Source organism: Pteropus alecto, unplaced genomic scaffold, assembly GCF_000325575.1.
Source record: "Pteropus alecto unplaced genomic scaffold, ASM32557v1 scaffold72, whole genome shotgun sequence".
Taxonomy (NCBI): domain Eukaryota; kingdom Metazoa; phylum Chordata; class Mammalia; order Chiroptera; family Pteropodidae; genus Pteropus; species Pteropus alecto.
The window spans coordinates 21,035,353-21,052,802 of record NW_006436811.1 but is presented as its reverse complement, the minus strand read 5'-3'; the positions used below and the strand labels follow the sequence as shown (position 1 = coordinate 21,052,802).

At 39.3% G+C, this 17,450-nt stretch overlaps 1 protein-coding gene across 1 annotated transcript in view; it reads right to left on the bottom strand.

Moving 5' to 3' along the window:
• The window catches only part of GPC6 (glypican 6), a 982,218-nt gene extending 968,488 nt beyond the window's left edge, over positions 1-13,730 (bottom strand). Inside the window, exon 1 of the mRNA XM_015590907.2 lies at positions 12,852-13,730. Coding sequence (XP_015446393.1) covers positions 12,852-13,011 — 160 coding nt within the window. The 5' untranslated portion in view covers positions 13,012-13,730. The remainder of the gene's footprint in view (positions 1-12,851) is intronic.
• Positions 13,731-17,450: the final 3,720 nt, after the last annotated feature.

The following is a 17,450-nucleotide window of genomic DNA, read 5'->3' as shown; positions in this document are numbered from 1 at the left end:
TTTGGCTCAGTTTTTCAAGTCTAACATGCCACTAAATAGGTCCTAGGATATGGTGTTAGTACAATGTCTGTAAAAAACGATTCTTTCAGGGAGGGGAAAAAAAAGAACAGTGCTTTCAATGTTCAGTATCCTTTACATCTGCTGCTCAGCTGGAAACACTGTTAAAAGGCCATTAGAACCTTAAGGTAACAGACCTCGAATGCTATGAAAGCCATGGAGCAATTTGCTGTTTGTGTTAGGAGTATCAGCCCCAGCCACTTCCTTTTCAAGGGCTGAAAACAGCTTCTGTCATGAGCCGTGAAAATCAATTCCACAGTAACCAGGCTGAAATGCGGTTTAAGGTGGTATACCTACGGGCTGGCGCTGCACAGCAGAGCCTCCTTCTGGGCATCCCTGGCACCTTCCAGAAGTCTCAGACAGCAGCTCCCAGGCAGTACCTGGCAGGTAATCAGTAGGGACTTCCTGGAACCTTCAGGCCTATCTCCTGGGACACAGGTCTTTCTCCCTAATGCTTAATTAGGTTAAAATCGGAATTGTCATCCTGAATGAAGACAGCTTTAGGAAATGTCGAACTGGGAAAAGTCTGCTCTTGCTTATTTGTATTCTATCTATTTTTCCTGATTATAGTAATTGTGAGAGAGGATCATTTTTTCAAAACAATACTGTTTCAATTCCTTTCAAGACAACATTTTAAAAGATTTTTTTTTTTCGAATACAAGGTCATACTTTTGAAAAATATTTCAGAGGAATAATGGTTTTATCAAGAGTTGTACTTTATAAACTAACAGTTACAAAGGTTAAAATTCATTTTAAAATGTGTTATAGGTTTTTTCAGTTATAGGAAATTGTCATTCCAGTTATAAAATGCAACTTGGTTACCACATAGAATTAAGATTGTTATAATCTCTATTTCTATACATAGTCAACCCTTTGTTAAACTGAAATCTTTCATATAAATACACCAAGCATGTGCTGGATAAGAATAAATCGCCACTCTTAAATCATAGCAATCGGCTTATGTTTATGCTTATGTTTATGCACGTGACTTCTTACAATATTAAATTATTCAGCTTTACATCAGCAACTTAGGCTGAGAAATTGATTCAAAGTTAATATCTTAAGGTAATATAGCTACAAAATGAAAAAAATATAATTTTGCGGTTTTTCGCTGTGTATAAATGATGCATCTAACTAGTTTTAACTGAAATTTAAGTGTGATTACCCTATATATATTAGCTGAACTAAAGTAGAAAAGCTTGGGTTTCTACAATTTTTATATGTCTGTTGTACAAGACACATCGTGAAGCTCTCTGTAAGAAATCTCCAAGCTATTTTTAAGAGGGGAAGGTGGTAACTGAAAAGAGATTACATATAATAATTTTGTTGTTGATGACATAAGATTTGCCATTTGCAACTGATTTTATATTCAATTGAAACTGACCTTTTATGAGAGCCATGTGGTAATACAAATAAAATGAATATATTCTTTATTGCAGTCACATAAAAAGATTGGCCTAAGCTTTTAACATAGTGCTTGACCTCCTAGTGTCTGAATGCTCCCAAGTCTGTGACAGAATATTGAATAAGATACCACTTAATCAAATGAGTAGTAAAAGTACAATAAAAGCCTTTCACACATTAGCACTTGATAATGTAAAAGTAACAGTAAATTATGTTCCCTTCCTTCCACGCAAATACGTAGCTGGATGAGAAGCTTTAATAGATCCAGTGACTTCTTACAATATTAAATTATTTAGCTTTACATCAGCAACTTAGGAATCTTAGAAGTATTTAGCAACTTAGAGGTATTTAGGAATCCTACACTTCCAGATTATTAATATTTTAGAATTACAAATTCTTATTTTCCAAATACAGGTCCCATTATGTCAAAGATCATTTAAACTCCTCGAAAATATTTGTTAAACTTTTTGCTTTAAAAAAAAAAAAAATAGAAAAGAAAGAAAAAAGAAAAGAAAGAAAAAAATCATCAACTATTTAAAATTTTACCATTTTTTAAGTTTTAAAAACTCCCAATTGTTGGAATTCGAATAAAATAGGATAAGCAAACACCTAAAGGACATTTTCTTACTTTTTCAAGAAAATGTTAAGGTCTGCCATTTAAAAATATCTATAATATCTAAAAGGATGGTGGCTTTTTTCAAGTTTATTTCAAAAGTACTATTGACTTTGAGCTATGCTGACCCAATAAAAAAATAATAATTGGAAATTATTCGTCTTTCTTTTGGGGACTTCAAAGTGCATTCTTTGCAAAGAAAATAGTTACCTCTACTTCATTACAACCTTTAAGAGGAAGTACCTCTAGTTCCCTGAAATGCAGATGAAGAGCACTGGCCCCTACTGATCTCGGCTGTCCTGCAAGTACAAAAAGAGGAAGCCAATTTCTCAAGAAATCGAACTCAAAGAAGGTGCAAACATACTAGCCAACAAAGCCTACAGAACACAGTTGTGCATGCCCAGAATATATTATGTTACATCTTTAATTAAATGAGTACAAAATGAAGAGTGACCAGGTCTAAATGTAGTCTCTCTGCATAAGAGTCTAGAGGTCAGGGAAAAAATGGCTTGATCTGCACTTGGGAGACTAGTGTAAGAAAAATAGTTCAAAGAGGCAGTCAGGGACTCAAATAATTCTTGATCATAAATCTTCCAAAAAAAAAAAAAATGAGTCTTTTGTACCCATGGAAAGCCTACCGTATTAGCAAAAACAATAGGGATCCTACAGTGAAAGAAACTTAAAATGTTTTCCAGTTCCCCTTTAAAGAAATGTTGGGGTTCTCTCCTACTCATGCAGGTAGGCCCTTGACAACTAGCTTAAGCCTGTTTTGTTCCAGGCCTAGGTAATTATGGATTGAATTGATCCAATCAATCTTTCTCTTAGTCCCCCTAGTGGCCAATGTAAACATTTAAAAGAAGGCCAAGGAGATCAGGGGTGCAATTTCCAGCAGCAACACTTTCTAGGTAGAGATTCTTAACCAAGACTGAGGTGAAAATTAACACAAAATCATTGCCTAAATTTAACTGTCTAACCTGACAAAAATCTGTATTTAAAACCACATTGAATGCACTCAGTGTATGGCCCCCAGAGACTGAAAGATGGTACCTGGACCAACAACATCAGCATCCCCTCAGAACTACGCCAGAGATACTAAATCGGAAAGTTTGGGAGTAAGGCTCAGGCATTTGTGTTTAACAAGTCCTCCAGTAATTCTGATGCATGATAAAGTTCATGAAGCACAGCTCTAGATCACTAGTTGTCTTTTCTCTGGATGCAAATCAGAATTAAGGGGGTCGGGGCGAAAGAGAGGAAGGGAAGAAGAGAAGGAGAACAAAAGAAAGGAGTCTTGTCTCAGACCAATTAAATCAGAATAACTGAAGATGGAGCCCATGATAGGCATTTTTTAAAAAATATCTCACATGGTTCCAGGATAGCCTTGGCTTTTTCCGACTTGAAAGAGCCAAGTGTTAAATTTTCAGGAATTTTGTGAGCTGGTTGTTAAACTGTTAATAGTTTGAAATCAGTCATGATGGGATAATTTATACCACAGAAATTGGCAAATGCTACAAACCAGGTTTCAGACACCCTACCTCCTGAGAACCAACTGTTAAATATTTATAAGTTCACCACTGGCCAGAGTTGAGAAACACTATACTAAAGCAAGAATGCCAAATATCTAATTAATTCAGATAGTGCGAATAGTTCTCAATTTTTCCATTAACCTTAAATTCCTTGGGATTCTCATTAAGATTACGAAGATGAACCAAGCAATTCAGTGGCCATAGACTTTAGGAAGGTGGACACTAGCCCCCCTGTGTAAGAGTGTAACTCTGACTGGTCCAGGTCAACAGCCATGGTCCCTTTTCTTTCTCTTCCAGGCACAGGCACAGGAAGCAACTCTGGAATGAGGAAGGTAAGTAAATCTTCTGGGGGACTACTGGAAGTAGCTGCCTTGTCAATGAAGAGATAGATACTCAAGGGAAGACATCATCTCTTTTTGTGCCTCTGAGCATTATAGTGAGGCTTTGACTCGGTATTCCAGCAGCCATCTTGTTTCCATAATGGAGCAGACCTGGTAGAAAGAAGACCTCAGATCTGAGATCTCAGAGCTGAGAGAACCTGGGCACTCCAACGATACTGTTAACTTCCCACTTTCTCACTCCTAGAACTGCTCTATGTTGAGATTTCTTACGTGAAATAATGGCCTTCCCTGAACATATAAGGCTATCAGTACAAGATTTTCTGTGACCTGCTACCAAAAGCATCTTAAGTGACACAAATTATTTCAAGTATGAATTTTATTATCTTATTTTCTTTAAACTCTTATTGGAATTTCTAAGTAGCAGAGTAAAGCTTTTAAGTTTTTTTCTTTTTAATTTTGCCTCTTCCTTCTCCAGTGAACTCATTTGCCCCTTCCTCTGTCCTCTCACCTCATCTGACCCTCAGCATCTCATGCTTTAGAATCTAAAACAGCCCACTGGTTGTCCTCCTTCCCTCCCCCTGGGCCTTTAATGATCCCCTTCTATCCATCCTGTTTGTAGTGCTTGACCAATATAAAGCCACACTTTCATCATGTCACTTCACTGCCAAGAACCTAAGATGCCGAATGACCTACTTTCTACCACATACAATCTAGGATTTCCAAGGCCCATCAAAACTCCAACCCCACTCTACCTGTTCAATATCATTTCTCACAAGTTCTTAATAGATCCCTTTTTGTACTATATTATCCTCCTCACACACTATTTTGCTCATGCATTTAACCTATCACAAATGTCTTTGTCATGCTCCTTTGTCAAATGCTACCTATCCTTCAAGGTTCCTGATATGCTTAAAGGGATGCCCAGATAGCTGGTAAAAAAATTATTTCTGGATGTGTCTGTATAGGTGTTTCTGGAAGAGATTAGTATTTGATTCAGTAGAAGTAGTGATCAATTGCGGTAGGCATCATCCAATCCATTGGGGATCTAAATAGAACAAAAAGGCAGAGGAAGGGCAAATTTCCTCTCTCTCTTCCTGAGCTCATATGTCCATCTTTCCCTGCCCTTGGACATCAGAGATCCTGGCTCTTGGGCCTTGGACTCCCAGACTTATGCCTGTGCCCCTCCCTAACACCCTTCTCGGGCCTTTGGCCCTGGAGGACTGAATGATACCAACACTTTCCTGGATCTCCAGCTTGCAGACAGATAGATGATCATGGCCTCCATAGCCTCAGGAACCAATTCCTATAATAAACTTCCTCTTATACCTATATCCATATCTAGAGGTATTATCTAGAGATCTATCTAAAGATATATGTAGATATAGATCCTATTGGTTCTGTTTCTCTGGAGAACCTTGACTAATATAGTACCAATTAAATTTTACCTCCTTCTATCAGCAAGGTCATAGAAATCACTTCATTCTGTTATCTTAGCATCAGAATCAGTAATAATAGTTGATACTTATGCCATGAACACAGCATAGTTTAAATATTAGGGAGTGAAGTAACAATTTAATTAATTCTTCATCTTGGTGAAAATTTTAAGATTTCTTTTTTACGCTGCCACAGCATAAGGAACTGTGACTTTAGTTTCCAAATGGGCACAGCTGATTACATATATTTCGGTAATTCTACACTTGCAGAGATTTAACAACTCACACTGCCCAATTTGGGAAATCCCTTTCTCTCAGCCATGCTGATAACCCTTACGTCCTCTGCTGGTTTTATAATATTAAGTGCAGTTTCCACTAAAAAAGCACACACAAATTATGTCAAAGTATTTACATGGCCTTGTAAATTCGACAAATATTTCTGGGACACTTGCTTCTCTCTCTGAGTCTCTCTCTCTCTCTCTTTCACATACATACACCCCAGTCTCTATTCATTGTCAGTCACATGGTAGATGCTCAATAAATAACTTTCGATTGATTAAATAGTCTTTTAGCAGTACCAATTTTACCTCCTAGATGTTTCCTGAATTCTTCTACTTCATTCCACTACCACAGTCACCACTCTAGTTTAAAGTCAATGTCTCCTCCTTTTCCTTTATTTGCTTTTGCTCCCCTCATCCATTCTCTACAGAGCAACCAAAGTAACATGTCAAAACCACGTCCGATCCTGATTAAAACATTTCTTCACCAGCTTCCTACTGCTGTAGGCTAAAGGCCAAAGTCATTGTAGTGGGTTCTGGGGATCTCAGGGCTGATCAAGGAAAGAGTCAGGACCAGAAGGTGGCAGTAGGATACAAAATGTTTTATTTGGGTGCAACTTTGACAGGTTGCATGTGAGAGGAAGTCCCTCACAGCATGAACCTTTCCAGAGATAACAGAGGGGCACTACCAGGAAGGGGAAGAGGTCAAGGAAAATTCCCAGGGGAAAGGGGAAATAGGTATCATATATGTAAGCAATGTTGCTCAGCCACAGGGTATGGAAGGCAACAATGGCTTGGAGTCTTTTATAGGCCCCAGGTTTGTCTTGTAAACCTGGCATATGTGGGGTGTAGTTCTGTGGGGTACACAAAACACGCAGGCTATAAATGATTAAAAATATGCTTCCCTGGGCTATGTTCAAAACAATTGAATGTGTTAAAACATTAGTATCCATAGGCTTTAGAGCCAAGGGTCCATGCCTGCTGTGAAAACGTAAACACAGGGCCAGGATGCATGGGTCATCTTTGGATCATGTATGCAAGTCATTACCCAGGCCCTCAGGCTATTCTTCTCTAGTCTCTCTCACACCTCTTTCCCCTTTCCCTGGCTGTTTCCCTCGGGTTCTGGAATTCTGATTTCAAGGACTTCTTACCATATACTCAATATATGCACCCTCACTCTCCCCTCTCCTTACTCACTTTGTATTCATGTTTCAGAGCCCATTGCTCTTCCTCAAAGAAGCATTTCCATAATGCTGTGATTAGATCAGACACTACTATTAAATGCTTTCACAGTGCCAGGTGCCCTAGTGCTGTGCACTTATCTCGGCCATTCATTGTGAATGGTGCTCTTAATTTCTGCTTTCCTGCTAGGATTAAAATTCCCTGCATTTGGCACAGTGATTAACACACAGTAGATAAACAAAAAATATTTTTGGATAAATGCAAAAAAAAAAAAAAAGAAAAAAAAAATGTGCCTGAAGAAAATAGAGAATAGTTTATAAAAATAATCAATAACCTGGATAATGTGTAAATGTGGAATCAAATTTCTATTTTCCTTTGTTATTAAGTGATGCATTTGTTTAAAAACATTTTCCATCCAGGCTCATTTAAAATTCTTAAATATTTCCATCCAGGTTTATTAGAATTTTTAAACCTTTACCCAAGACTTACCACTATGAAACCCTTTATTTATAATATGCCATCCCAGGGAGTCAATTACACTTTCAAATAGTATCATGTAAATCACTGAAAACTGAATAATACTGGAGAAATCCATGATACTATTTAAAGTCAAATTATATGCCAGCTAAAGAATTTAACAGGGAAGAATTTGGTCTGTAAAGGAATATAAGCGCCAAGTTTAAGTGAATATTAAGTATTCTATTTATATTGGCAAGACAATTCTAAGTCACCTTACTGGCCTTGCTAAAAGTCTTTTGGAAGATGAGAATTAAGGGGAGAAAAACAGCCTCATGATGTTACTTTTGTGAGCTTGAATATAAGTTAGAATTAAGCTATTAAAATTTTTTATCAACAGTTCCTTTACTACAATATTTAACCAAAACTCATATTTCTATGCAAATCTAGTGACTGAATGGCAGGTCACTTTGGTTTAAAAGAACTTAATCATTTTCAATTTTATAAAACTCATCCATAATTGTTAAAGAACACTGGTCGTGCTCTTACATAAAGTATGATGCAATGTTTACACTATAATATTTTAAAGAACATAATGCTGAATATTTTAAATCACTTTTGGTAGTGGTCTACATTTCTACTCACAAGTTATTAAGATGTAATGCAATTTAAAGATGTGAGTTTTATGTAAAAAATATACCAGTCAACTCAAATGAACTCTTGTTCTCAATGACATATTATCCTCTAATTAAATCAGCTAAGATAACTCTGTTTGCAAGGATCATTCTAAAATTAATTCCCAAATTAAGAGTTTAACAAGTGGCACTCCTAATAGCCCTGATTTTAGATTGCTTTGATAACTGGAATTAATGTGATTCTTTTAGAAATCTAGTGACTTGACAAATGATTTTTTTAAAAAATTTGAAGTTCAACTAACTCATTTATACCTCACACTGTTTTTCAAATTATTTTAGAGTATCAGCCAACTAAACAGAGGGCAAGAAAATCAGAAATCTGTGAAGCAGGGAGATAAATGGAAATTAAGTAATTCATCCCCAACTAGAATATTTAATATCTCTGTAAAAAAAGTGAGAGTTATCAAAAACTATTTTTCCATTTATAATAAGGCGATAGCTGCATGAAAACTGAGGGTAAAAAAGATTTGTTTTAATGGCAAATGTATTAACTAAGTTGGAGCGACAGTTTCCCTGGGAAGCCCACCAAAGAAAGAAAAGAACTGTTGGACAAAAGCCAGGTAAAATGAAGCATTACATATTTTCAAATATAAAACCAATAAAGAAGGACTAAAAACATGTCTAATATATCAACAGAGTATAAGTTCTTTATTTTTAATTTTAGACTTTAAGATTTTTTTGATTTTTGAGATGAACTGATATCAAGGAGATGAAGAATTTAATATTTTCTTAATATCTAGCTGTAGTCTAACTCTCAAAATACCTGAGACAGAAGCAGCAAACTGAATATTGAGAACAGTTAGTTTTATATTTTTTTCCTAATCTGTGGAGAGAAAATTCCCTCCTCCTTTTGTCCCCATGATAACTTCTTATAATAAACTTTGTTGGATTAACCTAATATTTCAGTAGGCCCAGTATTTGGGCGGCGGCGGGGAGGAGGAGGTGGACATGTTCTTTAGTTTCCACCTCTTATATAACCACATCTATAAAAACAAAATGATTGGGAAAATAAGTACACAGTTTAGTGGTGGTAGAGTGGCCAATTCCTGAGAACATAAAATCCAAAGTCAAATGATTTTTAAGAACTGTAGATGTTGCAAGTAAATAAAAAATATTCAGCATGAATTTTGAGGGAAAACATATGGTGACAATACCAAGCTATATATACTATTAGATGAGAAAAGAACTAATTTTACATGCATTCATTTAATGAATACATAATGGGAATGGGCATGATTAAGTCTAGGGACTCATAGTGCCTGGATCTGAATTCTAGCCTCTTGTTTTGCGGAGTCATTCTTGGGCAATTATTTAAGTTATTTAAGTTTCTCTGTTGCTCAGTCTTTTCATCTATAAAATGGGGAGAATGAAAGCATCTACTAGTTATTAGAAGGAGTCAATAAGGCAACGTTTAATGCTTTAAAACTAAGTAATGTTTTCAAATAGGTGTCGGGCATATAGTAATTTCTATATAAGAGGTTGTTAAATAAAGTTGTATTTGGTAATTAATGAAAACACTGAACAGGTAGACCAAAGTTACCACTAGTTAGCTACAAAGTATTATAATAAATGACTCCAAGAAAGCTCAAAGCATAAAACAGTGGCACAGTAAGCCTCAAACAACATTTCCTGAATTGTCCATACTTTTAAGCAGAAGCTCTTTTCAGCTATGGAGTCCCTTTAGAAGTTCAGAGCCTTCAAGATGAGTCGGGTTGGAAAATGAGATAATATTACTGATGCTCAAAGAAAGGATGATCTTTGATCAGAATAACAGTCCTACAAAAAACTTGATAATCCACCGCTCGATATCTTCCCAGAAGATAGAATAAGAGAAAATAAGCAAGCACACTGTGAAGGCTTTTGGCTAGATATCTGGAAACATTTTGATACCACAAAAATTACTGAAGTATTAGAATGGATTGCTGAGAGGGACTCAAGAGTCTACCCCTTTGGAGGTCTTTCAAACAAGAACAGATAGTCTATCTGATCTGCCTGGGATGCTTTAAAATCAAGGCTGAGTGAAGATTAATGGTGCAAACTCCCTCTTGAAGGCCTCCTCCTTCCCAAGCACTCCCTGAGAGTGTAACTTTATATATTACCCATCACAGTTCTTCATCTGTTGAGTCTGAAGAACTCCCTTTTATCCTAGAATAGAAAAGGGCAACACTATTTCACAATTGTGAGTTCTGAGTAAAACTTTAATAATGTCATGATGAAACATAATGTCCTTATTACTTTTCAGTTATTTTATCAGGCAAGCTACCTGCAAATATCTTTCAATGAGAAACAGATCTCATGAATCTAAATTCTGAACAGCAGTTCCTTTAAGTTGAGGTTCACTAGCAGATGAATGGCATATGCCATTTCTCAAGCAAACCATTAAAAGTCCAAACAAGGTAAAGGATGAAAAGAAGTTTGAAGAAAGGAAAATCACCATATATTAGATAATTACATGTAAATTGTTATCAGGAACTAGGGAGGAGAGGAAGACTATGTTTATTTAATAAAGGGACATATTTCCTAAGTGATGATTTCAACAGTAATAGGTAGCACTGAGTAACGCAGACTTTGAAAAAAAGTGTCTTTATTATGTAATTATCTTACGATTCATTTATTTTCTTATCAGATGTGCTTGTAACCACACAGTGACCTGTATCTTGATAATTTCCATCAGCTTCAAAGGACACCAGGGTTATGGCAAAGTCAATAGTACCCTTAGTCCTAGAAAGTGAGTTTAACAAAACTGCACACATTTTAAAAATTCATAGCTATTTAACAAGCACTGTAATTGTCAAGGGGTGGAGGGAAAAGGCAAAAAAACAAAAGAGGAAAAAAAACCTGTAGTTAAAAATCTGCTGAAGAATTTATTTTAACCTCTGCAAATTTACTTTCTCAGGTAAGCAAATGTAACTACAGAAATCTTTAAACTGAAAACTTTCACCTTGATATTAAGGAGATTTGCATCATGGTAAGCACGAACCGTAGTCTTCAGGAAGTCCCATTATCTACTAAAAATTACTGAAGCAATTGAAAAATACTTAATTTCCTTCTTTGAGATATCTTATCTGAAATCATGTTGGGAAATATCTGTGTGTTTAAAAGATTCAGTTTGAAAAAGCCCAGATTAGAGGAGTAAAAGTTTCTAAAAGAAGGGATCCATGCTACAAACCTTTTAAAAGTTGAGTTCCCTGAGATTTGAGGAGGGAAAAAACGCAAAGCTGATCCTTATCAATTAATTAAAAAGAATAAAATAACAGTAGACAAAAAGGGAAGGAGCGTTAAGAAACTTAAGGAGCTGTAGGGGCAGCTGGTCTCTATTCACCGATTAACAAAATAAGGAGTTCTGGAAAAGGGAGAAGTGACAGGTTTAGAAAAGTAGTCTTATAATTCACCGCAGGTTCCGCCTTGGACTCACGAGAGGCTGGCTATGTCTGGCTCAGAATTGAAAAAAGCTCTCTGTATATAAAGCTGTTATAGCGTGATGTGTGAGCTATTTTTTTCAATACTTGAATTGATATAAATGAGTTCATTTCAATATAAGTAAAAACCCTCACTTGTAGAGTTTGTAAATCAACCGTAATAAAACAGCAATTCTACTATGTAGCGAAACTGTGATCTTTCAAAAATCTGTAAAAAGCTTTTCATCTGTCCACCAGCTCTTTGGCAAAACGCAGAGACTGGTGGAAATTCAGCGTTTTGACTCGACCACCTGAGGTCATTGAGGACTTCAGCTGCCGGTTATGAGCAGCCCGCGCCCTCCCAGCATCTCCTGGCCTCTCTAAGCCTCTCTCGGTTCTGTTCTCTCGCAGCTACAGGATTATCTCTGCCCGACACGTTTCATTCACAGAGCCACAGAGAAACTCGGATTCGGTTGGAGCAAAGAGCCGGAAAACACGCACCCTGGCTGCTTCGCAAGTTGTTGGAGTCCAAGCGCTACCCACACACTGGCGCCGAGAGAGCGGGTGGGGGCTTAAGAGCTCTCCGTGGAAGAATGCTAGTGGCGAGGCACGCGGGGGACACGAGGTCCACGGACCCTGAGACCAATCCACTACCGAGTCACTACTGAGCTTAAGTTGGCTCAGCTGCCTAGAACCGGCGGACGAGGCCGCTGCGCCGGGTGGCTGGGATGTCCCCCCAACCAGAAGTGACCAACAGCTAGCAATCGGGGAAGCACTGAGGAACCGTATCAGGAAAGCCCGCCCCAAATCTGAAACAGGCAGCCCTTGAACTCCCCAAACCAGCCCGGAACTGCGGACATGGGGAGGCCGAGTCCACCGGTGGGGGGTCCCCCAACCTCGCCCGCCCCCGGCCGGGACGCCGCACGCTCTGCCTCCCCGAACCGGAGAAAATGGATCAAGGGGCTAGGGGAGCCCTCCGCGTCTCTCCACCGCCCCCGCCAGCGCAAGCGCGGGAGTGGAGAAGGCGCCACTCAGACTGTGGCGCTGAGCAAACTGCGGCCACAGTTCTCCCAAGTTTGCCCGAGCGAGAGGCGCGGAGTGGGCGCCTCGCTGGGCGATCTGCCCTCGCGCTGCGGCCACCCGGGAATGTCCTGGGCTCCCGGGCCCGCCCGGCGGGAGCCAACAACCAAGGGGGCGCAAGGGCGCGAGAGCAGAGAAGCAAGGAGGGAGGGAAGGCGGGCGCTCCCGCGTGTGCACACAATGAGGCAGCTGAGACGCACACCTTCCCCCGCGGGAGCAGCCGCGGGAGCATCCGCGGTCCAGCGCAGAGGTGCGGCGTCATGGAGAGCCCTGACCGAAAGTGAACACCAGCAACTCAGCAACAGGGGGAAGGCGGAGGGCGCCGGGCGGCCCAGTGGGACGTGCGGCCGCGGAGGGCTGCAGCCTGCCCCGGCCGCGCGCCCGCGCTTACCTGCGATCTCCTGATAAGGAATGTCCGCCAGGCTGAATCCTTTGGCACCGTACGCCTGGCGGACCTCGCCGCAGCTCCGCGCCTTCACATCCGCCCGGGCCGGGAGTGACAGCAGCAGCCCGGAGAGGGGAAGAATCACAGCCCCGATCCAAGAAGGCATGGTGCAACATGCAAATCCAGCTCGGTGAACCCCACGGCCCGTGCGCTCTTCACCTTGCCCCTCAAGCCGAAAGCCCGCCAGAGCCAGCGGCGCGCTCCTCGCCGCTGCCCAGCGTCACCCCCTTCCGCCAGCCGAGGGGACGAGCAGCGCAGCCCTCTGGACTGCGCTCAGCAAACTTTTATAAGCCAGATGGAGGATGGCAAGCCAACCAGGGCTGGTTGGGAAAGCAGCCGCTTGCTCCTCTAGCCCCCCAGATCGAAAACGGTGCAATAAAAACGGGAAAGAGAAGGAAAAGAAATGTTTCAAAAACCACCATGGGGTTTCAGAGCTGCGATCCGAGTTCCGAGCCTCAGAATCCTAGAGCGCTGGGAGCTCGGCTCGCCGAAGTGTGCAGCGAAGGTGGGAACGCGCGCCGGCACTCCCGAGAGGGAGGTGGACAGGCGAGCGTGAGTGTGTGTGCGCGCGTGTGTGTCCGTGTGAGCGCGGGCTTCTTGGGGATGTGTGTGCGTGGAGGTATGTGTTGGGGATGTACGGGTTTCAGGGGAAACCTCAGCTTCATACAGACCGAAGGAGCCTGTGAGAGTCCTCCAGAAATAGGAAGACAGAAATCCTGGAGGCAAGAGGGAAGGAGAAAGGAGGGGAGAGGGAGAAACGTGCTACACAGAGCACAGCCGAAATCAGAGGCTGAGTCGAAGGCAAAACCTGGACTGGATCTATTTCTACTTGGTAGAAGAAAAAAGAGGCGGGGGTGGGGGGGATGGACAACGTTCCTGTTTTCTCATCAGTTCACATCCTTCATATTGATCCAAAATGCTACCTTTAATAACTAGAAACAATGTAATCAATCTAGAAACAATGTTTTTAAGTCGTTGACTCATATGTTATTAAACTATATTTTTGTGGGCGTAAAGAGCAGTGCTATTTCAATTGTTGCTCTTAATATATTCATGACCTACTGAAACACAAAGCCAGAGTAGAGATAAACATATAGGGGAACCCTTCAATAGCAGAGCACAATCACCGGTCTAATTAATTGTCTAATTTCGGTTTGGCTTTGTTTATTTTTATTTTCTAAGAACAGATAGTTCGTGCACACATCAGAGACCAGAAGGATTTTTTTTATTTTTTAATATTTGATTCTGGGCTCAAAAATTTCCCCCGTTTTAATTTCAAATGTTCCATAATCTTGCATCAGAAATAACTGTTTAGGTTTCCAGCGTATAGAGGAACAAGGAGGCTAAGAAGACAAACCAGAGCACAGAAGCAATGGGAAAATGAGAGCGGGGGAGGGGGGAGGAGTGTCAGTGGGATGCCTGATGGAAGATATTGGGGAAAGACGTGATACCTCCTTTCTCTCTCCCCAAATGATCTTACCTGCTAGACTTAACACTTTTTCCAAGTTACCAGAATTCTCAAGTGGAAAACCAATTCATTTTCTTCTTCTTGTCTTACACTCAAGTTCTGTGAAATGAAATAGAAGTGAAAACTCAGGGCTGGCTAATTTCCATTGACTTTCTTATTTTAATGAACACACTGAACTCTGCTAGGGGTAAGTCTGTGTTGAAACCCAAAGTACCTGCAACTACTAAGGTAGTTAAATCCAAGACGGAAAAAAAAAAAGAAAGGTAATGCATACTCACTTGTGTGGCCATATGTATACTAGTCCAGCATATTATTCAGAAATTAATATAGAATAGTGTCCAGTTTTATGCAGCTCACCTATAAAGCTACAAATAAAGATACTTTTGGATAATGGCTGTTGATGACCGGAATGACTCATGGAATTTAAGTCATTCTATTTTTTATCACTATCAGTCATAATCATCTTCATCATCATAACACATTAGGTACTTTCCTTCCTCTCTTTAATAAATCCCTCCTCTCTTAATCCACCAAAAAGACTCTCAAATTTAAGATCCAACTTCATTTAAGCAATGCAAATCCTTTAAAAATGTTGTCTTATTTACAAAGGGACTTGTCCTTCACATGTTCATATCTAAACATGTCTTGGAAAACAACAGTCACAATACATGTTTTTTCTCTTAAAATTTTAGCATAATTTTTGCCTTCATTATAATTGTGCTGCTGGATTAGATATTGCTGTAGCCAAGTCAATATTTCTATGATATTTGACATGACCTCCTTCAAACTTCTGTTTCTATCATAGTCATGTGATCTGGATTATGCAACCCAGAGGAAGGGGGCAATTACACATATAAGTTATTCTATTATTTCACACTAGGACTCATAATTTACCCTGACCCTAGTAGTACATAGCAGATAATGCAATAAAAAGGACATTTGAGGTAAAGGAAGAACGGGCAAAGCATAGTATATGTGGTTTAAATTGTTTAAAATTCAGTCAATCATTAAGTATTTAATGAGCATTCTGTACAACTATACAGCATTGGGTTATTGCACATAGTCTCTATGCTTATAAAATGTCCTTAGTATTTGTGGCAAGACTAGTATATGGAAATAATTATAACTAAAGCATAAATAGATTAGTTTAATCTCAGGAGGGTGAAACAATTTAGGGTAGGATTGTGAACTCTAAATAATTTGCTTTACCGGTGCTCTCAAATCCTTCTTGGTCTACTTGTTGGGTAATGTAGCACTGTTTGAAATGATGTGCAAAACACATGTCAGCTAAGAGCAGCAGCGGATTCTAGATGATGTATTAAAATGAGCATTGAATGTCTTAGAAATTCATAGAAGAGGCCTGACTAGAAAGAAGAGAACTCATTTTAAGAAATTGGCATTTGGTATAGACAGAAATGTTAAAAGACCTGAACTTCAGTGGTAATGTTTATATTGCATGTAATAAGATAAAAGTTAGAACACTGGAGAACATCAAACCAGAGGAGACAAACAAATAGAAGCAAGAGACAGGTGATAGGAGAAAGAGAACGCAGCCACAATGGTAAAGGTTTCAGATGATTGAGACCAGAATAGGCGGACAGTGAATGGAAAGATGGTGAAGAAAAACTTTGCAAAAAGGAATAGCATGATTTGGTCCTTAGTAGACACACCTATATATACATTGGAGAACATCAAACCAGAGGAGACAAACAAATAGAAGCAAGAGACAAGTGATAGGAGAAAGAGAACTCAGCCACAATGGTAAAGGTTTCAGATGCTTGAGACCAGAATAGGCGGACAGTGAATGGAAAGATGGTGAAGAAAAACTTTGCAAAAAGGATTAGCATGATTTGGTCCTTAGTACACACACCTATATATATATACATGTACATATACATATACATATACATATAAATAAAATAAAATTGTGAGCCTTTTGGGGAAAATATGGTATATTTACTAGGACAATAAAGACCTTTATTTATACGACACTTTCATATACCAGTTGTTTTTCACAACATGCCCTTCTGGGCATAAGATAAATGGAACCTCAGAGACTTTGAGTCATAGAGAGGAAAAGACTGAGTCTTAAGAAGCAGCCATAGCTGATAGGTAAACAGAGCTGCTTCTGTCAGTTGCCTACTCCATGGCCATCTGCTCTTGTTCCTCGCTACCTAAGACTGATTGTTTTGGGGGGAGCATTGTGCCAACACCAGGGGGTGAATCACAATTTGTCTAGGCCAGTCATGGCAATCATTTTTTTTTCTTCCCCATTAAATAGTGTGGGGGTAGGCATAAGGCCTGTTTCTAACCAATAAACTGTAAAGAGATTTCTGAGAAATATGTTTCCTTATTAAAGGACAGAAGTCTAGGAGCAGAAAAGTCTTTTTACTCCAGCCTCCTGCCTTCTTATAGCTGGATGGTCGTGGCGTGACTAGGAGACAAGAGATTGCTAACAGACAGATAATGACAGAACAGAAGGATGAAAAAATATCTAGATTCTCTGATTTCCTGTTTGAGTCACCAAAACAGCCCTGAGACTGCCAACCTCCGGACTCCTGGTTAAACAAACCATAAATAATCCTTATAGTTTATGCCACTGTCAGTTGGCCATTTTACTGTTTATAAATGAAAGCAATGCAAATGAAAGCAAACTAAAGGAAGAACAAGTGAAAGTGAAGGCAAGAGATAGAGATTAGTTGCAAATGTAAGAAGAGAACAAAAATTAGGGAACATTTTGGAATCCAAATTAGGAGAAGATTTTTAGACGCAAAACATACCCCAAACAGCAAGGACAAGAAAGATGGAGAAAATGGTACTTGGATGATGATAAACAGGCTTATGCAAACTTCAAGAGAAACATTTTAGTAAAGTATTGAAGTAATGAAGTGGATGCCAGACCACATGGAATTGTATAGATAGAAAATATGTGATGGCATTACAATGAGTTAAATGCTATTTTAATTTTTCACATTTATTAATGATCCAGAAATCTACTGTCCATTGATTCTAAGTGAGTTTCATGTCTAGAAATACATCTTAGGTTATTAAGTACATTTAAATATCAGGTAACAAAA